The sequence below is a fragment of the Periplaneta americana genome, chromosome 12 (genome assembly GCF_040183065.1).
Source record: "Periplaneta americana isolate PAMFEO1 chromosome 12, P.americana_PAMFEO1_priV1, whole genome shotgun sequence".
Classification (NCBI taxonomy): domain Eukaryota; kingdom Metazoa; phylum Arthropoda; class Insecta; order Blattodea; family Blattidae; genus Periplaneta; species Periplaneta americana.
Window position 1 is genome coordinate 61073195 of NC_091128.1, and position 23077 is coordinate 61096271.

Sequence of the window (23077 nt, forward strand, 5' to 3'; positions counted from 1 at the left end):
CATTATAATTTTTAGTGGCCTGTTTGTAGTTCTTATTTCGAAAGATTAAACAGTGTAGCAGTAAAAATTTCATCCAGTCATTTAGCGTTACATATAAAATTCGAATTATACTTTTGTTGTTTGTTTCCCATTCTGATGAGAACACATAAAAAAATTGCGAACCATTTTGTTTAATCTACTCCTGAGGTCCATTTTCTAAACTGGGAATATGAACTAAATCGCATCCATATTTATGTAATTCAACGCTTTCATCTAGCAATATTTAAAAAGGCACTCGAAGCGTATGGAATAATGTAACGCGTATGGAAGCAGTTTGGGGTATCCAATTTAAATGCAGCACATGGTTAATTTATTACTCTAATCTTGAATTAAAAAACGTATAATTATTTTTAGAACTCAGCTCAAAGTTAAGTCATTGAGTAAAGTTAAGTATACCCCTGAAATGCATTTATATTAATATAATTTAATATGGCTATATCATGTCCACTTACTACACATCTCTAGCATATGTGATCATTTTACTAAACAAAATGGCTTCACTAGAATTCGAAAAACAATCTTATACTTCGAGTTGTAAACTATAACGAAATAGAGATCAAAATGCCGATTTATGGAAGAAAATTAGAAAATCTACTGGTAGGGCCTAGTGGAAACGATTTAATGGAGACGTTCTGTAAGAATAACCAGAAAAATAGTCTTGAGAAATTAATTTATTATGGAAAACGAAAATCAAGAGTACCGCACAGAACAACTGAACTCGCAGACACAAAAATGTTTTGTTGACTTTTAACTGACAATGGAGAAAGTCTGCTAAGAAGCAGGCTTCCAGGTGTACTGTACAAGGCTAAGAAAGATTTTGGGATAATGGTAGTGGTCATTATTAAAGAAGTGTGGTGAGAAGAATTAGGAGATTTTATTATTTTTATTTTATTGGGTTATTTTACGACGCTGTATCAACATCTAGGTTATTTAGCGTCTGAATGAAACGAAGGTGATGATGCCGGTGAAATGAATCCGGGGTCCAGCACCGAAAGTTACCCAGCATTTGCTCGTATTGGGTTGAGGGAAAATCCCGGAAAAAACCTCAACCAGGTAACTTGTCCCGACAGGGATTCGAACCCGGGCCACCTGGTTTCGCGGCCAGACGCGCTGACCGTTACTCCATAGATGTGGACTAGAATTACAAGACTTTGAGAGATAATTATAATTATAATAATGTACACCTGGTCAAAATGAAAGTGGCCGGTCTCTTGAGCAGTTAAAATTTTCTAAGTCCCTTCGATAAGCGCGCAGTTCACTACCGTAAACCTCTGTGCGCCGCTTTAGTTAACTTCATAATACAAGGCGCTGATTTGGGCTACCTCCACAACATAGTTCGAATCTCCGTAGTGATTTTTTTGTTTTGTTCTTTCTTTTATTTTTTACAGCTCCTTTCAGTGTAATATAATCAAATTATTTTGCTATGTTAATTCATGTTACTTACAGATAATTACAAAATTGGTAAAAATTTGTGGTTATAATTTCAGGAAATCAGAATATGTTTTGTCATCAGAATTGTGGTTTTTCTTGTTTACAATTACTGCGTTCAAGCCCTAATTACTCGGATTTAGATTAATATAATAATCATATTCCCTGTAGCACAACTTTCAAATTAATTATTGCCAATTATTTAACCATCAGCATATTTACTGAATGTTCCTTAGGTAATACAGTGTAAATCAGCAGGGACTAATAACATAATTAACACAGCATTTTGATATAAAAGCTCCTAATTGTCGTCTTTAGTGTTACTTCCATCTAGCGTCAAAAGTTTATATTAACACGAAAAAAGTAATAAAGCGAAAAGTATTCTAAGGATAAAAAAAGAGACGAAAACCAGTTACATTTTCACTAATGCATTTAAAAGGCAATAAAAAAAGTTTAGTAACTCCTCGAAGATTTCAACTTGCAACCTCTTGAAATGTAAGCTATCGCTCTACAAACTAGCTAAGAGTTTTACTGTAGTGGGAATGGCATTGTAACGAGCAATGGTCATACTTCACTTGAGAACCTGTTATACAGTGTAAGCTTATAGTGTTTGTGAGAAACGTACTATATATAGTGATTTGATTATAGTGTTTGTGTTACAATATTCGCTATTTAAACACTCTGAACGATCTGTCTGTTTTAAATCTCGTATATGAATTATTTTCTCGGAAGATTTGATTGATTTTAATAGTTGCGTTCCCCATTATAACTAGAAGAATATACGCAATCTTTTGAACAAAACCTGGCTGTCCCGAGCGCTCACGGAAGTACCCGATTCGAACTTGGTCTCTCAGACGCCGGCCATTTTCATTTTGACCAAGTGTACACATGATAGTCAATTCCATGGACTGTATTTTCTTGAGGCATTCACGTTTCTTTCCTCATTAATTTATTATAATTTACATAATTCCCATCACCGATTTTACACGACTTCTAAGTAACTTTCTTTCTATTCTCTGAACTTTTTTCGACAGACTACTAGATAAAAACACAGTGAAAACTATAGTGATTTGAAGTCCGCACGCTGTGCAATCCTCGTAAGAAAGCTTAACTAAGCCTTATAAATCATAAAGTTAATTATGCAATTAAATAAATGAACTCATCATTTTCATAGTCATGAACATTTCGGCGTAGGCCTAGATCTAATGCATTTGTTCTGACTGAGTTCAAGATGTTATTTATCATTAGATCGAACCAAATTTCTTTGTATTTCTGGAAGTTAATATGAAAATGTCAATTGAGGGAGCAGTTCTTATCCATTCTTAATAAATTTACCTGCCAATTTATTGTGACATTGTTTCAAATCCTCCGCTATGTTCGTGTCCACTTAACTACTCTTGAATTGCTACATTTTCTTGATGACTGTTTGTTGAAGTGCAGCTTATAATCTTATAATCTTTGGATATCATATCAATACAGGAAAGAAACTTTAAAAGCGATATGTGCAGACATGATTTTGTCTGAATTGGCAGTATTAGTATAATAAAGTCAGATTATTCAATTAGCTTTGTCATATATTTGCAGAGTAATTTCATATCAATATACAGGGTTGTTTCCGATCTCTGATAACGAATTTGAATGCCATCATGTGCGTCAGGCACCACACGACAGCTGAACTGTGCGCGAGATGACAGACCAGTAGTGAGTGATATCATAGTCAGAGTGCACGGCGACTCACAGCAGAAATTCCCAAGAAAATCGAGTCTTTTTGGAAGGGGTACATAACAACCCTTTCCATGCCAAGTACAGTTAAGTGAAAATAAAAGAAGCCTGCAATATACGAGGTTACGTTATTTCCAAGAAAGGCATCTTCTGTGTACTTAATAAGATTGGTAAAGCTCGAATGGAATTAATTTGTATCATCTCGTGGGGTGCGGCGACTTATGACGGGGGGGGGGGGTGGATTTGCTTGCTTTTTCCACTCTGGAATTAATCCCATCCGAGGTTTGCCAGTCTTATTAGGTACACACAAGATGCCTTTCTTTGAAATAAAGAAACCACGTTTTTTGCAGGCTCCTATGATTTTCAAGTAACTTGCTTGGCATCGGAAAGAGTTGTTGTGTATCCTTTCCAAAAAGGCTCGATTTTCTTGGGCATTGCTACTGTGATACACCGTGCACTGTGATTATTTAATCACTCACTACTGGTCTGTCACCTCTCGCCGCAATTCAGCTGTCGGTGTGATTCCTGACGCACATGACGTCATTCAAATTTGTTATCAGAGATGGGAAACAACCCTGTATTTCCTTTTATCTGAGACTAAAGTTTTCTATACATGTAAAGTTTAAATGAACGAAAGAACATTAAGACATTTATGTATAAATAAAGGAATAAGTTACGAAGGAGCAAGAAAGAAATGAAGGAATAGAAGAAGATGGTAGTGAAGGGAACAAGAGAAAAATAAATAAAGAAACAAACAGGAAAGGAAGAGCGAAAATCGTTTGACGAAGAAGATAAGAGCAAACTGTTACAATCCTTATTTTAATTATTATTGAGAGATGGTGTTTGTGGAGATTTCTTGAGGATAAGCACGTTTCCTTTTCTATAGTTCAACCAAGACAAATTTTCTTTAAGAGTACGTGAATGACCACTATTATTATCAGAAAACGGAGGCTCTAAATTTCTAAAATTTTATAAGGAAATGAACTCACAATTGGACAAATATTACAAGGTACTGTACCACAACAAGACTTATTAGAACTTTAATATCTCATAAAAGTATAAAAAGGTTACCGATAATATTTTTAAGAAGTCACTTTTTACTTCAAATTAAATTTTCCAAAATTTGAAAGTTTTCACACATATCATTAGAAATAGAATTCTGAAATTTTGTACACTGACTTAACATGAATTTATGCAAAAGATATGGTACAATAATGCCCATATCTTTGAAAATAGAAAAATTAGGTCACAAAACATTATGCACATTTTTATATATTTTATATAGGGCAAATAAATAATTAATTGTATTAAAGTAAACAACTCTACATGTCTGAGAGTAGTCTACTTTTCAGAAATAAGTATTTATTACATGCAGGAAAAATATTAAATATGTCAGAGAGACCATAATAATGTTATGCTTACCAAATGATGTAACTGCAGATTGTTTTTTTTTTTCATAGCCTCATAAAACTGGTTTGAAAAATATTATTAGTAATCTTTTTTATACTTTTATCAGATATTTAAGTTCTAATAAGTCTTGCTGTGGTACCTTGTAATTTTTGTCCAATAGTGAGTTCATTTTCTTATAACATTTTAGAAATTTAGAGCTTGCATTTTCTGATAATATTTGTACATACGAGTATACCCTTAAGATCGGGACCTTCCTCCAATATCATCATATCACCGGTCTCTCATTGTTATTCCCATTCTGTTTTTTTTTTTTGGCACCACCAATACTTCGATACCTTCATGATTTTCATTTAAATATCTATTATACATCCTATCAGTCTATGTACAGTGGGATATTCCGATACTCTGTACTCAGTAATATTTTTTTTTCTACTAATTGATCAAACCAAAATAATTATCTAATGCCTTCATTTCTAAACCATTCTACCGTGTGATCAAATATTTTCGGCCTTTTCCCGCCAGTCAATTTGAATTAATGTAGTCATTAATGCAGAGCGAGTTTCTACGCACTGACGCCTCGTTGATGGGTAACTTGGAATTAGTCTTACGAGTGGTGTGGTGTGGTACGCGTACTGTAGTGGGAGGCGAGAGTTGTCTTAAACAACATATCTTGTTCGTCCTCGGCCACAAATTGTTCTAAAAAATAAGTACAGAAGTTGATGCGGGCTGGCAAATCAGGATCTCTGAACTCATGGAGCCGTGTTATTTTGTATGGGTAGAGCTTCGTTACTTTATTTATTGCCGTATGACAGGAGCCATATAACAACCCAATCTCTCGACTGAGCTAACGTAGTGATGTCCGTCGCCTCTATGTCATACGTTCTCGTATTATGTCCATGGTGAAGTCTGTGGGTGCTATGCATACATATTTCGCTAGCCTGCGCTACGAGCGTGCTAAACTAGCCCCGGCTATCGACTGGTTACTTGTACAGGATTCATATCATATCATATCGCTAACACTGGTTTATGAATACGAAAAACGTTAGTTCGCGTTTAGAGTGCCCAGTCCTCTTCTTTTTCCGGGTAACTAAGCCAGCCGCGCGAAAGAGGGCGATGTATCTATGACAAGCAAAATACATACGATACCGTATTCAAACAATAAACACACCTAGATACATACCTTAGGTAATATCTACCTGTCCGATTGGTAATGAGTAAAGGAAAGGCTAAAACTGTGCCACTCGTAATCGAGTTTTGTTTCTCTTGGCCTACATCTCGCTGCAGAAAGAGCAAAATTGAAATTATCGGAGTGAAATAAAATTTAAGTTATGTTTCCTGTGTCATTTTTTAAACGTTTTATTAACTGTTTCATATATATTTTGTAATTGTAGATCTTATTATTGATCATTGACTACTGTCAAAAGTTACCTAACATTTCAGTTACTGGCAATGTGCTAATCGTTTCCGTGGTTTGCTTTTAATACACTTTTATGTGTTCGTGCAGTCTAAAGGTAAGCGTTCACTTCTCGTACGAATCGCACGCTACGGATATTTTAAGTGCAGTGCATTCACTGTAACGGCTCTACTTCATCGTCTCATCGGATTCTCTATCAGTTGTTTAAAACATATGACGTACGATATTGACATTGCTGAAAACAGAGAGGAGTTTTGAGGTTAGGTCTATTAACCATGAGTGTTAGCGAATAAGAATTTATAATTGTTTTATGCTCCTTAATTGAAGAGGAAGAAACGAAATAGATATTGGTTACATAATATATATGTAAGAAACGACTTGAATACTGTAATGCGAATGTCTCAAATAATATAATTCTTCGCAGTTTTCTACAAGCGGAATAATTTTCCGTCTGCCATTTTGGCGCGAAACTGAACATGGCACAACATAATAGTAACAGCTGGGCAATTAAAATTGATTTATTAAAGAAGGTCGTGATCGCACGCATCGGAAAAGTTGCTCATCCGAGAAACGTGAACGGATTTACCGAGAGCCGATGCGTGCGATATGATGTAGTGAACGCGGTTACATAGCAATTACAGCGAAGATTGTCTTTTCCGATCCGTGCGATTCGTCCGATACGATGTAGTGAACGCTTACCGTAAGGAATCCTATTATTTATGTTTTATTTGTGCAGTCTCGTATTATATAATTGTTTAGGCTACTTACTTCACTATCTTAATACAACGAAACATCAGCAAAGTTCGCAAGAGCGGATAATGAGCAAAGTTTAGAAAAGTGAAAACTGTTGTTAACTTATGAACACACAGAGAACACGAGGCACGGACTCTACTTTGAGAAAGCGTTTATCTTGGTCAATATACACAGAGCAAGGCCATGGAGCTAACTAAACACCCGTTGAAAGTTAGAGCTGTAATTAACTTCATAGAGAAGCTTTAATTGTCAAGGTGGGAGCAGGAAGATCTTCTAGCCCAGCGGTGACTAAAACTCGAGCTGCAGTGATTACATGCGCTGACAGCCTATGAAGTAAGTAGACGGAGGAAAGGTACTTGGCATGAAAACTACAACCAGTGGTGGTTCCTGTACTAACATCTTGATCAATCCCGCGGACAAAAATCTCAAGCTCTGCTATATCAATAATGCCACTGCTGTCATCAAGAGCCAGTAAATAATATACGATTTTTCTTGCTTCTTTTTTTAATCTTCCTCTTGAATATAGCCTAACCAGGAATTTTCTAAATTCTTCTCTCGATACTTGGTCGAGAAATTCGTAATTTTTCAAAATTAAAAACTTCTTACGGACAAGTTATTTAAGCTATTTTAATCATTACCGGTACTCTTTTGAGAAATTCTGTTGTATTAAAAGGCTTTAGAGCACGAGATATTTCAAATCCCATTACCTAGCTGACTTCCTTACATTTATTTATCTCATTTTTCTCTTCTTGGCTATGATTTAAGACATGTCAATTCCTGGCGTTTAACAGTTCGTTGGCGCATAATATTGAATCAGTTTTTGTACAATATTATTATTAAATGAATAACTAATAAATAGTTACCCTCATCTAATGATTAAGAAGATTAAAAATGAGAAAAAACCTAATAATTTTATCCTTCTATGAAAAACGTCTAAAAATATCAATATTCATGCACGTACAAAAGAATTATAGAAACACATACTTAGTGGTCAGTAATAATAATAATAATAATAATAATAATAATAATAATAATAATAATAATAATAATAATAATAATACATTATTCAGCGTGGCAATTGATGTTTCTATATACTCCTAATTGAACTGTTGAGCAAAGTAAACATATTAAATTTTGTCCGACAGAAGAACAAAAAAGTTCTCCTCCTCATTCTTTACGAAACCACCTCTTACTGCTTGTAGAGACAGAGTTTGTAGAGTGACATGATACCGCCACTGCTTGCCTTCAGTACGTGAATGAAAAACACAGGAATGTATAGGAAACTCCTCGTACCCGTTTGAATGTCTGTGATTACACGATGTAATCACAACACCCGCTTTGGTCACCGCTGCTCTAGCCGTTCTTCCGTCTTTGATGTGAATTTTGCTTCTCTTCAATGGCGTATTTTGTACAGCTCTTGGTATACTATAGGAACTCTATCGATTGTTGCAAATTCACTCCTTCCCCAGCAGTCGCATTGCGAGTAGCAAGAGTTGTGGTAACAAAAACGCAATTTCACATTATTACAGTTATGAAAATAGAGTACGGTATTTCTGTTAATAATATCATTTTCAGCAAAGCAGGAATCTAAATAATATGCACTATACACAGCATTTTATTTGTCATAATAATATCTTTAGAGTATCGATGTAGTACACTCCCGGGAATTGTCAATTTTGTCTGTGCATATGCGAGATCCAAGACCCACTGGCACACAGGATCACGTGGGAGGAAGATCAAGCTCCTCGAAGGCGATTAGACGAGTCTAAGAAAAGCCGGGTGAAACTGCATTGTGCAGGCCATGTTTGATCTATCAAGATTTTTGTGTGGCCCAACTTATAACTTAAAAAAAAAAATAAAGTTAAAATGAATGTGGTACAATTTTGAGTAACATGTTGGAACTTGATTTTTGAATTTGTTATACTTTAACATGTGATAGCGTAACACGAGGACAAGGCAAGGTATGGTGTGGCAAAAACTATTCGTCTCTTTCACAAGAGTACTTCAATCTTCACACAGTTTTCATTGTAACTGTAAGTACGTGAACAGATGTTTTTCGAAACGCAATATAAAAAACTTCTCAAGATAGTAATTTATAGTATTCATTCATTCATAGTGTTCTGCTCAAGGGCAGGCCTTTCACTGCAAACTCGTTATCCAGTTTTTCCTATTTTATGCCTTCCTCTCAGTCTTCGCATATGCTCCATATATTTTCGTCACTAATGCAGAGGAAGTTTCTGCGCACTTAGGCCTCGATGCCTCGTTGATGGGTAATTTGGAATTAGTCTTACGAGTGGTGTGGTGTGGTAGTCGTACCGTAGTGGGAGGCGAGAGTTGTCTCAAACAACATGTATTGTTCGTCCTCAGTCTCAAATTGTTCCAAAAATAATTACAGAAGTTGATGCAAATCAGGATCTCTCAACTCATGCAGCCGTGTTATTTTGTATGGGCAGAGCTTCATTACTTTCTTTACTGCCGTATGACAGGAACCATATGACAACCCAATCTCTCGACTGAACTAATGTAGTGATGTCCGTAGATTGATCAGCATAATGGACTTTAAAGGCAACCACTTTTATCAATTTCACTATGCTGCCATCAAGCGACTGCAAAATAAGTCACGTTATAAACGTAATTGAATTTCATAGAGTATTAGTTTGCAGCAGTACTTCCAAAAAATGTCTTTTCGGCGGTAGAGGTCTGGTGGTTCTTGCTATTTCATCCACACCGTGACGTAACGGTTATCGCGTCTGGCCGCGAAACCAGGTGGCCCGGGTTCGATTCCCGGTCGGGGCAAGTTACCTGGTTGAGGTTTCTTCCGGGGTTTTCTCTCAACCCAATATGAGCAAATGCTGGGTAACTATCGGTGCTGGACTCCTGATTCATTTCACCGTCATTATCATCTTCATCTCATTCAGACGCTAAATAACCTAAGATATTGATAAAGCGTCGTAAAATAACCTACTAAAAATGTTATTTCATAACATGGGAATGGCCAATCTGATATAATATGTAATCAGGGCCGGTATCTAAATTTAATTTTAAATTGTAGAGCTGTTCTTTGTAATGTGTTGTTTGTGAAAGAGATAAAATGAATACATTTTATGGTTTTTAATTGGTTATTTTACGACGCTTTATCAAGTAATATTGGTATCTGAAAGTGATAATGCTAGCGAAATGAGTTCAGGGTCCAGCGCCGAAATTTACCTAGCACTTTGCTCTTAATGGGATGAAGGGAAAACCCCCCAAAAAACCCTCAACCAGATAACTTGTCCCAACCAAGATTTGAACCCTGCATGCTAACCGTTACAGCGGTGGACAATTTTATTGTTGTTAATGCGTTGGTTGTCATGTGATTTAAAAACTTTTAATTCACTGCTGTGAATAAATCCATTGTTTAGATTGCTAAATGCGGTGAAAGAAAGACCAGTTTAGATACCGGCCCTGAGCACACATATAACAGATTGACCATCCCCATTGTAAAACCTGTAACATGGGGAACAGAACAACCACCGTGATAGCCACTGTCGATTAGTAACGACCGCTAGACGGAAGTACATTTACTCCATGCAATTCAAATGGGGGTTATAACGTGACTTCATCTACTGTCGTTAGATAGCAGCATGGTGAAATTGATAAAAGTGGTTGCCTTCAAAGCCCATAAGAGTAATCAATCTGTTATATGTGACCTAGGATACCAGTCATGGATAAATGTAATTTTCACTCACTGGTTTCGACTGTGTGTCACAATAATACACAGAAAATGCAGTGCCCAGCGGCAGCCCAACGCCTACTAATTTACACATTAATTTCTCTAAACTGGTGGAAAACCCGAAACATCATCGACTTTATTCACACGATAACATAGTAAAGCCTTGGTTTTTCCGAACCGATGCATGCGAGATGCGAGGCACAAATCCGAACTACAAGAGAGAGAGTGAGTGGTTTCTATAACTGCGAGATGCGAGGTCTGTGCACATCGCAGCTATAGAAACCACTCACTATCTCTCATGTAGTCCTCCTCGCACAAATCCGAACTACAAGAGAGACAGTGAGTGGTTTCTATAACTGCGAGATGAGAGGTCTGTGCACATCGCAGCTATAGAAACCACTCACTATCTCTCATGTAGTCCTCCTCGCACAAATCCGAACTACAAGAGAGATAGTGAGTGGTTTCTATAACTGCGAGATGCGAGGTCTGTGCACATCGCAGCTATAGAAACCACTCACTATCTCTCATGTAGTCCTCCTCGCACAAATCCGAACTACAAGAGAGACAGTGAGTGGTTTCTATAACTGCGAGATGCGAGGTCTGTGCACATCGCAGCTATACAAACCACTCACTATCTCTCGTGTAGTCCTCCTCGCACAAATCCGAAATACAGGAGAGATAGTGAGTGGTTTCTATAACTGCGAGATGCGAGGTCTGTGCACATCGCAGCTATACAAACCACTCACTATCTCTCGTGTAGTTCTCCTCGCACAAATCCGAACTACAGGAGAGATAGTGAGTGGTTTCTATAACTGCGAGATGCGAGGTCTGTGCACATCGCAGCTATACAAACCACTCACTATCTCTCGTGTAGTCCTCCTCGCACAAATCCGAACTACAGGAGAGATAGTGAGTGGTTTCTATAACTGCGAGATGCGAGGTCTGTGCACATCGCAGCTATACAAACCACTCACTATCTCTCGTGTAGTCCTCCTCGCACAAATCCGAACTACAGGAGAGATAGTGAGTGGTTTCTATAACTGCGAGATGCGAGGTCTGTGCACATCGCAGCTATACAAATCACTCGATCTCTCTCGTGTAGTCCTGGTTTATACGAGGTGGGCCTCGCATCTCGCATGCGTCGGTTCAGAGAAACAAAGGCTTTACGTACCTGTGCATAATCGAGTAGCAGCAATGCGCAAAGCGTCTGTCACAGAATTTCGTTTCACAGCGTTCTACTCGTACTATGCCTAAAAATTGTGACTTTTTTATGCAATCATGTTAATATTGTTTCATTTTTGTTACAAATACCTTCATCTCTGGAAATTCATTATCAGTATCATCATCATAACTTGATTTTTAGCTACTGTCGTCTCCTTTCGCTCTTTATTCTCTATTTCCTCTGCAATCAGTTTTCTCTGTCATTTCTAAGCCTCATTAATTCATTCATAGTTTTCTGTCCAAGGGTAGGTCTTTGACTGCAAACCCAGCATTCTCCAATCTTTCCTATTTTTCTTCCTTTCTCTTAATCTCCGCATATTATGATCTACATAGTATATCTTAAAGTTTCTATCATCTGATATTCTCTTCCGCCCCGAAGTTATCTCCCGTACATAATTTCTTCCAGTAGGCAGTTTCTTCTTAGCCAGTGACCCAGCCAATTCTTTTTTCTCTTCCTGATCAGTTTCATTATTATTTTTTCTTCACCCACTCTTTCTACGTAGCTTCATTTCTTATTCTGTCTGTCCATTTAACCATTTGTTTCCTTTGAATTTAATGGATTATGTCGTTTAAAGCCTTGGTTTCTCTGAAGCGACGCATCCGACGTACGAGGTGCGAGGCCCGCCTCTCACAAATCCGGACTAGACGAGAGGTAGTGAGTGGTTTCTATAACTGCGAGATGCGAGATCTGCGCGCCTCGCAGCTATAGAAACCACTATCTCTCCTGTGGTCCGGATTTGTGCGAGGCAGGCCTCGCACCTCTTGCATCTCACATGCGTCGGTTCAGAAAAACTTTACAGTTAAGGCTTTATAGTTAATTATGCCCCTGGTTATATCATTTCTTGTCTTTACTGTTCTTGACCTGCCTGCAGACCTTCTCAAACAGTCCATTTCTCTTGCTTGGAAGTTGGAATCATGTCAATTTTCTGGCTCACTGGCCATACATTGGTACAATTGAAATGCATTCCTTTATAAGCCCTTGGACGTGTGGATACTCTCGAATTATATTCCTGTTACTTGTATTCACTTATCTCGATCTTTATAATCCCCTTCTTCTCTTCCATTACTTAGATCCGAGTGGCTTTCAGTTTCCTCTTTTCATTCTGCGTAGTGCAGAAAATCTGTAACATGTTAGCATTTGTGTATACTAATATCAGTTGTAATAGCTGCATTTTATAAAACCCACAATATAATTTTGGACATTTCTTTTTGCCTAATCACATTGTTCCTGATTTAGTTCCTCGCAGACACCCTCGCCAGTCATCGTCAAATATATATCTATATTTTTTAGAGTATCCTGATTCTATCTTGGTCTTATTGTGATTATATACATATATGTAATTCTATATATTTTACTGTTGTAATGTATTTGTTTTATTGATATGTTGATTCGCAGATAATTATATCCAAATGATCTTGCGTTGATCACAAAGCTACTTACTTATTGTTAGATTTATCCACTTTTAAATTCCAACCTCACTTTAAGAAGTTCTCATGCACTTTTGTTCATGATCATATTTAAAAATAATTGTAATTAAGAACACTAATATATAGGAAGCAGTATGCTAAACTGTGGCAACTTCAATCTGAGTGTAATTAAAAAAGAACAACTTCACTCTAATGATCACTGTTGACATACTGTTTTATAGAGTGATTACACACGTCATATTCACTTTTATTGTTTCTAGGAACAAACTTGGCAGTTACAGCCTTCGAGAATAACCTTTTAATGTAGCGCCTACAGTCTGAATCACAAAGTTATACTAACACTTAGGAGCTTATTTCTAAATTATAAAATTTTGAGTGAAGAAGTTCAGATCAACATAGGCTGTCTCAAATTAATAATTTTAATCTTAAGAAAAGAATTAGTCCAATAATTGTTTTAATTCAGTAAAACGACGCTTAACATTTTTCTAGAAGTTTTATGTTATTATTTTTATATATTTTAATGCGAAAAAAGAAATTTTATCATTTATTTCCAAAACCACAAAACAATAATGAATGTTTTATGAGTAGTATGTTTTTTTAACAGACTTCTTTTCGCAAAATAAGGTTTATAAAAGATTAAAAGTTACGTTCTCCTTCAATGCACTTGGTCGAACGCTTGTGAATTGTAAATTATTATAGGTGAATGAGTTAAACGTAGAATACTCTAATGCCTGGTCTCATTACGTTTGATAAGACTCCGTAGGCACAGACGAGCTAGAGTCTGGTCATCAACATAATTTTCTCAAAATGGGAAACAACTGTGTAACTGTTCGAAATCGAACACATATTCATATTAACTTTTTCATTCAGAATAACCCCAGAAGTAAACTGGATAAATGCTGGTATAATTTTTATGGATATTTACAAAAATCGTGAATGCGATGTTACAAACTGTGGTGTATACGTATAAAGATCAGGCTAATGAGATTGAAAATTATTATAAATATGAATATGTTCCAATTCCTTACATTAAAATGAAACTATTTATACTTCAGACACAGATTTTTGTTTACAATCTTCAGTTCATGCTGATAAAATCCATCATCATCTTCTTGATTTCAGTGGCTCATGCATTACTACAGTCAGTTAACAAATGAGGTTTCAAAAAGTGCTTCTGACTCTTTTAATACCACACCATAAGAACAAATTTCGAAAAATAACACAACATTTTGGAGGAAAATAAAATATTTTATGTTATCCCAACATCGTACAAGAAATCCCTACCTTTAACGATTCCAACATGCCGGCCGAGCGAACTTTTGGGGTGAAACCAACGCTAGCGTCATTCAATGTAGGGTCCTGAAAATAGTACGATACTATATCCATTGCAACCAATGCATTGAATTTCAAGGAAAGTAACTTTATTTTAAAATGGTATATGCGAACAGTGGTGAGAGAAATATTAATTACAGAATTTAAAAATATACACACCTGCGTAGATACCGTACTCCTTACTTTTGGAAAAATTTAAAGTTAGTTTAGATTAGATTACAGGTGACATATTTACGTCAGGTGCAACTAGTAATAAAATGATTAATATACTTAATATATAACATGAATAAGTCGACCTCAAAATGACACGTAGGTATTACAGTCAATAAACGCATCTATTAGCTTCGCTGCATGTTCCATATATGTAGTTTATCTTGTTGCTCTACACAACGTGAATTATAAAAATTGAAAAGAATACGACTTTAAATAGGAGACGATTCTAGATACAACAGCAACATTGGTTACTGTGGCTTAACAATAAATAAATTATTAATTACTTGTAGGTAAAGCATAAATAAAGAAAAGGAAGGGAATAATGAAGTCGTCACAACGCTGTATTGTTAGGAGATAGTTTATATCGTTTGTCACCTGTCATTTGTTATTTTGACTATTGTGTTTGTAAATACGCCTCGAATTTTGCGGATTTGAAGAAAGTTTGTGCTATTTGTGGGGTAAAGAAGATGAAAAAAAAAAACACTTCCAACATATTCTTCTATTTGAGTTTAATAGTGGAGTAAAGGGAACGGAGGCGGCTCGAAACATTTGTGCCGTGTACGGGGAGACTTCCATCGGAGAAAGCAATGTAAGAAAATGATTCTGTAGTTTCAACACCGCTTACAAAAGTTAGTGTCCATCCACAGAACATGATGTTAAAAGTCTGGTGGGATGAAGAAGACATCGTATACCACGAATTGTTTCCCAGGAACGTAACCATAACTGCTGACAATTATTGATAACAACTCCGAAGTCTTACGGCCGCAATTGAAGAAAACCGACCGGGAGATTGCGTCAAGTGCTGCTGCAACATGATAATGCACACCCTCACGCCGCTAACACGACGAAGAAAGTAGCTGAAGAGGAACTTGGTTGGGAGGTGATTCCACAGCTCCTATATTCTACTGATCCTGAATCCTCAGATTTCCACCTCTTCCGTTCTCTATCCAACAATCTTGACTGGAACTCCTTTGATAACGAAGATACTTTACAAACTTGGCTTGACGACTTCTTTAATTCCAAACCAGCAGATATCTTCAGACGCGGAATCGAAAGACTACCCTACTGCGTTGGCAGAGAGTCATAGATAATGCAAGAGAACATATTGCTGATTAACTGGTGTCTTCTATTCATCTCAAATAAAAAACTAATGTCACCGCGGAAAAAAGAGGAAGAAAACGCTACGAACTTTTGCATAAACCAAATACTTCGAATCTCTACCGAGAAATTGTATAGAATGTATTCCTACTGTTACCGGACTGGCTTGCTGACTGACAATCACTGAAAACTGGAAAAGCAACTGCTTTCCTTACTAGTTACAGTACTTGCATATAGTTCTGCCTGAAACACTGTATTCGTAGGAGATAGGTGAAATAATTTTGTATACATCTCTGTGTTGTTACAGTACACAACAAAAGCACACCCTACATAGTCATCAATTCCTAATACGTCAGCATAGATTTCATAGGTATGATTATTAGCAGAGACCGGAACTTTGGCAGATGTGTTAAATCTATCTTCATTTTGAAAGTAAATCTGTACGAATTATACCTTTGTGATTGAAACGTCACAGTTTTATGTTGCCCTTTTCTGCCTTTTTTCATATAAATGCTTAATTTACAAAATAAATGATTTTTTTGCCTTTATTTGGTTATTTATCTATTGTTTATTAATTTATTATTTAAATTGCCTACAGGTACATTTTAATCTATTTCTATAACAGCTACAATGGAAGTGACTTCACCGAATGTATATTATTGTCATATTTTCTTTGCAACAATGGGTGCTGCCGTGCTAAGCGTTTTAATTATTACTTGTGTTTATTTGACAAGGCAACAATGAGTGCGGGTCTAACGTTATTTTTAACGGTTATTTTTCTTCCAGTTTTCATTGCGACGTTGTTGTAGCTAGCTAAATATTTCATATCGCAACATATCAGTACAATCAAACACAAAAATGCACTTTCCAAGGCTACTGGGAAGAAGATTTCTTTGCTTCCAACAGTAATTGCAACATCGAGTCGAACATCTCAATTTGCATTCGATTTATGTAAAGCTTTTCTTGCTGCTGAAATTCCTTTGTGGAAAGTGCAAAGTTATGGGTTTAGTGCAAGGTTTTTGTAATTGCCTTTTATTGCGTATTTTAGCTATTTATAATGCCTTTTTGCCTGCCTATTTTAATGATTCATAATGCCTAAAGTTCCGGTCTCTGATTATTTATCAGTACCTTTCTGGTTATGTTCATGTTGTAATTCCGGATGTCATGCGGCCAGAAAATGCAAATTCAATGTTGCTCGCAAGTCAGATTTTAAAAGGTTTGTCTTACGGTTTCTTTTGATATCACTCACACCAGCTTTGGAGAGGACAACTAGTGGTTCTAAACCTCAATGGCCAACGCTGCATCTGTAGATATTGTGCGATAAGCTTTACAAATCTCTAAGGTATATCCTCTTTGAATTCTCGAGAGTTTATTTTGAATGCATTTCTTGTGAAGCACATCCTGAAATGCCGTTATGCAGAAGAGTAGCAATGGCTCTACAGATCCCCGATATTTTATTTTGAGAATGTCTGGTGTATGTAGCAACACAAGTGGAAGTTGATAAACCCCTAAGCAGTCTACTTGCTTTCGTTGCAAAGTAATCGAGATGCGGTCTAAATGTAAACTTTTTTCTAAGGTGAATCCTAGGTAATTTAGTTTGTCCTTCCATTTTGGACGTAGATGCAGGGAATATTTTTCATCGTCTATTTATCAACATAACTTTACTTTTATTATAATTGACATTTAGCTTGTGTTCCATTCCTCGGAGGGAAAATAGGCCTATCTCTAGGGCCCTACGTATAGTGGCTACAAGGTTGCTGATACAATTTGATTTAACGAAAAGTATAGCTTCGTCAGCAAATGTATTTATATCACAGTTTTCAGGCAAGTGCAGTGAAGTAGATCGTTAGGCAGTATCAGCCATAATCCAAGCAGAGGGTTGTGGGCATTCTTTTGTTACAGTTTCTGTGTCTGTAGCATCAGATGTAGCACTGTTGTGTGTGCTTTCCTATAATTCAATAACTATGCACAAAAGTATAAATATTTTGACATCTTTTCTATTTGAGTCAGTGTAAGATTTTAGGCTACCGGTCATGGTTAAAGATTCGTGATACATCTAATGAAGCAGGCAGTTCTATCATTATTTATGTTAAAAGACATCTTTCATCCAATTCACTGCGGGACACAGTATGCTGTATCTTCAGCTCATTTTGTTGGAGTAAATCTATACCTTTTATGAGTAGGCCACCTTCTGTTACAAAGATGATACATTATTCTATCGATTTGCGGCTTCCCTAAGACTTTTCAAAGTAGTGGTAGTAAACTCATGAGACTCAAATATGGCGATGTTATTTGAAATGTTTGATTTGGTTAAAATAATTTTAACTGCTACTATATTTCAGCAATCAGGAACAATTCCGAACTGTGGGCTCTCGTTATGGATACTCAAAAGAAGTGTTGGGTTTGTAGTGTGGATAAGCTTTTCAACATTAGCAGATATTGCATCTATTTCCGACTATTTTTTATCTTTCAAGGCCAAGACGATAATGTTCTCCTTCTTTCTGTTGAAACATTGTATCATTTAGTGTATTTGGAGGAGCAAAATATATTAATCTTCAAATTTTCTAATTGACATCTGAATAGTATCAGTTGCGAAGATGATGTCAGCTAACGTTGTAGCTGTTTCGAGAATAGTCTTTATATAACCATGCTCCGTCTGTATGGTACGTAGTCTAATGTTTTATTGTAATTATAAACAACACACCAAGGATTTTTGGCTCTCTGTATTGTACAGAAAAATTTCCAGCTGCTTATTTTAGTAACGTAGAACGTAATGTCCTTTTCTATAATGGGCTTTACTGCTGAGAAGAAACTGTCTGCTGAAGGATGCACTGGAAATAATGGTGAACGGCAGAAGAGTTCGGGACAGAAGAAGATATTGCAAGATAGACAACATTAAAATAAATATGGATCATATGCGGAAACAAAGAGGAAGGCAGAAAATAGGAAATATTGGAGAATGCTGGGTTTGCAATGAAAGACGAAAATCTTAGACTCGACTAATTGCCTTCGAGAAGCTTGGGTACGAAGATTTGCGGCGCAATTTATTTCTATATTTTGCAGTACGTAGGCTTGTGAGCAATTTTTTTCACTTGTGAACCTAAAAAACCAAGACTAAGATCAGGATTTTCAGATGATAATATGCGCCCAACCTAAGAAGGCTGGTGTCGGCAAAAAGCAAAAAAATTCACTTCTGAATTAGGCGAGAATTCGGAAATTTAAATTTGTTTCTAGAAGTGTGATTTTCATATAATAAGTAGAAGATTATGTAATAGTTACATAGGAATTAATTAAATAGGTCTCATTATCTAAAACTGCTTAAGTTAAAGGGAATATACGTATGTTTATTATTTGTTGTAGGTCCATTATTTTATTTTACCACATGCAGAATGTCTTGTGATTTCTTTTCCTTTTTTGTTAGTTTAAAACAGAAACGCAGCGTTTACGTGCTAATTGCACTTTCGATAACTATATAACAATTAATTAGATCCTAGTTATTATCTGAAACTGTATAAGTTAAGAAGAGTCTATGTTTATTATTAAATTCTACTATTTTATAATTAATTGCACTGATTAGCTGCAAAAACATGCTTTAATTTCGTGTTGTCTTGTATAAATGTAACACATTATCTATTGCTTAAAAATAGTTTAATTCACCTCGCAGTGGTGGGTCAATAGAATACATTTTTCTCACCCTTCTTGTTCACCGCTACTGCCTGCAGAATAGATTCATTGCAACCACTCAGTGCTTTATAACACGGAGAATCAAGTACGTGCTTCTGACCTTGACATCCCTGTTCTAGTCCGATAATTGACCTTGGAGGCATTCGTGAATCCGATGCTGCAGACTGTCTTGCCTCGGCTCTGAGGAGTCAGATCACATCCCCAGATGAGTACCTGGTAAGCATCAGGGCGCGAAGTGCAAATCCTTCCAATATCATCATCGGAACCCATACCCCAGCTTAGTTTTAACTGTGGCAGATGATAGATAAAATGGGGAGTGGAGAGTGTTGTCGGAATGAAAGAGGGAAATAGGAGTTCCCGGAGAAAATCCTCTGAAAGTCTGCTTTGTGCACCACGTATTTCATCACGACCTGCCTAAGACCAGCGCGGCAGCAGTTGGCCACAGACGCGACCTGTCGACAGGAGCTTGTAATAGCAAATGAAAATGTATTACTCATACATATGTAAACGAAGTTGTATTTCAAAGGAGATTTTGCTTTAATTAAGTGGTTTAGGCTTTTCTTGAGTTTTCAACGTTACCAGGTACAGGGATATTGATTTTGAAACAAGTACGTGTACGCGTATTTTTTTTGTTGAAGTTGAATACCGGTATATACAAACAATGGAAGTTAATAAAGCAAAGTAGAACGCTTATTTTCTTATTTGCACGCCATACAGACTGACTATAAAAACAAGTATACTGCATTGCGGAAATTGCTACCGTCAGTGTAATTTATTTGTAAATGTATAATACATTCAATTAAAAAAATAACATTATCATGAAGTTTACATTTCATATTCATTTGAGATGTATAATTACAGCTGCAGTGCACAAAACACATTATACAATATCTGAGCTTCCATCCTCTCGAATTATTTGTCTGTTAGGATGTAATACAGAAGAAGAGATTTGCGTCACACTGAGAATTCGAGTATCATACTAGATAATTACGTCAAACTTTCAAGGTTCAATTATTTCACCATCTCATAAATTTTACTGAATTTTTGTATGGGAAAATGTGTCAATAGTTACATTTAGTGCTCTTTAAGTGCAATTGGAAAGGGATACTAAACAAAACTGTTTACTTCATAAAGTCATGTTTATAAAAATGGTCGGTTACACATAATAATTTGTGCAGGAATGATTTTTAAGAGCTTTTATAAATGTAATGTAAAATTATATTGATGATAGAGTCCATGTATCAAAAGTAAAACAAATTATAGAGAATATAGTAAAGACGATTATTTAAATATTAATTTTGAAAGGACTTACACATTTAAATATCACATTAAAGACGGATATGCTATACCTAAGTAAAATGAGCGCAGTCATTCGTAAAAATAGAACTTATTTTCTCACTGTACATTTTACGAGACAACTAACAAAATTCCTATTGTACGTAAAAATATTAAAACAATTCGTCCCCTTCTCAAATTCAAACATTCCAGCATTACACTTTAACCTAACGATTTCAATTTTTTTGTTAAGAACCCACCGAGATTGCTCTTAGAATTATTCGGATACAAATGTTCTTAAATTTATAACAATAACGCAGTCTAATATATACAGTCACGAAGCTCAATACGTAGGGAATAGGCATGCAGAAATAGTTGCTAACCACTAGGATCGCTACTATCGCCTCGTTACAGACAATGCGAAATAGTACCGGCACAGTCTATTGTTCCTAGCACCCTCACAACTCGAGCTTCGTGACTGTATATACTAGACTGTGACAATACTTTCAATTTAAAGAATGATAACTTAATATGTTCATGTATTTTGCGGATTATTATTCAACGTTATATTATACATTATTTATATATTCTTGTTATTTTATAACAATCTTCTCAGGACCCAATAGTGAGTTGGACGTAGAATTTCAGAATCTTCGCCATAGTCATTGTGTAATCGTATCTAATTAGATGACAATGCATATTAAAGGGGTCATTACAAGCAAATTTATTTATAATTTTTACTGCTACTTCAGACTTATTCACTAGGCTCCAAAAGAAAGTTTCTTCATTTGGAGATGTACAGAGTGAATCATATAAAACTAACACAGTTGTTTTTTATTTATTTCAATAAGAATGATGCTAACCACAATTTTTTATACCTCAGATGTAGCCTATCTTTGTGAGATTACTAACCTGTACAGAGAATGCTGAAAATGTCCTTCCTCCTGGCTCAAGGCACAACTCAACACAATGTCCTTGACCCAGCTCTTCATCGTCCAGTTGCTCAACAAACTCCATGAAAATGCAACGATACTCTGCAGTGTTCACAGTCTGGTCGAAAAAAATTGGTCTCACTATTCTCTGTGCAGAGATTGCGCACCAAACCCGAACTTTCGCTGGGTGCATAGGTGCTTGATGAATGACATATGGATTTTGGATATTTTCAACAAGGCGACGCCACATACCATACCACACATCAAACGTAGCCATGGAGCTAATTGAAAGTTTCTTTGACGACTGGATAATTTCCAAAAACTTTTGGCCACTGAGATCTCCGGATTTGACAATACCGGACTTCTTTCTATGAAGGTTACTAAAAGGAAAAAGTTTACGCCGCACGCATCCAGACATTGGACGATTTTAAGCAGAACATTACACATCAGATCAATGATATTGACAATAGAGTCGTGCAACGAGCGGCCAGTAATACGGAACGACGTATTGAGTTGTGCCTTGAGTAGGAGGGAAGACATTTTCAGCATTTTATATAGAGCTACTCTACATTTCAGATGCAACAAATTGTGATTAGCATCATTCTTACTTAAATATATGAAGATAGAACTGTCTTAGTTTTATATGAATCACTCTGTATTAAAATCACGACATGGACAGGCCAGACAAAAAAGTTCGCATCCATGTAGCGATATCTTTCTGGATTTCATTTGGCAGTCCACTGACCTCCACCGAGCCAGCACATTTTACAAGATAACAAACCTTTTTCAATATCGATCACGCATTTCACTCCTTCCTATAGATTGTTCTGACAACAGGTTAAAGCGGTTGAACTACATCTTGTTCGAGTCTTGCTAAAGGCTGGTTCACATTAAACCGGGAACGGAAACGGCAACGAGAACGAGAACGGAAATATTGTTAAAATAAATGTATTTAAATGTGAACATTCACAATTAACTATCGTGAATGCTCAGATTTAAATATATTTACTTTAACATTATTTCCGTTCTAGTTCTCGGTGTCGTTTCCGTTCCCGGTTTATTGTGAACCAGCCTTAAGTCGTCGCACTGTCTGGTCAATCCACATCGTGAACACGGTATAGTCAATGCAATTGTTCGACTATTCGCTTATCTGTTAGGCATTAGAAAATTACTTATTTGTACTATAGATTTTTTTTGTAATCACAATAATATTTATTCAGTAGTTCGTCTTGCTCAGGGAATTAAAAAGAAAGTTGTTCCGTTTGAATTAGATCGAATGATCAAACAACTTGAAACAAAGGTACTTTTAATTTTCGAGGGACATTATAACAATTAATGACAGGCACACATGCTAGAAACTATATAGTCAGCATTAAGGACGCTAAAAATAACCATCTGTATCAGAATCTATGTATT

General features: G+C 36.2%; 1 protein-coding gene across 12 annotated transcripts in view; it reads right to left on the reverse strand.

Moving 5' to 3' along the window:
- LOC138710493 (collagen alpha-1(XVIII) chain-like) overlaps positions 1-23077 on the reverse strand; it is an 864740-nt gene that overhangs the window by 93972 nt on the left and 747691 nt on the right. For 9 of the 12 annotated variants that reach the window (XM_069841426.1, XM_069841424.1, XM_069841425.1 and 6 more), the window contains exon 10: positions 14412-14486. The exons of the other annotated variants lie outside the window; for them this stretch is intronic. In XM_069841426.1, coding sequence (XP_069697527.1) covers positions 14412-14486 — 75 coding nt within the window. The remainder of the gene's footprint in view (positions 1-14411; positions 14487-23077) is intronic. 12 annotated transcript variants of the gene reach the window in all.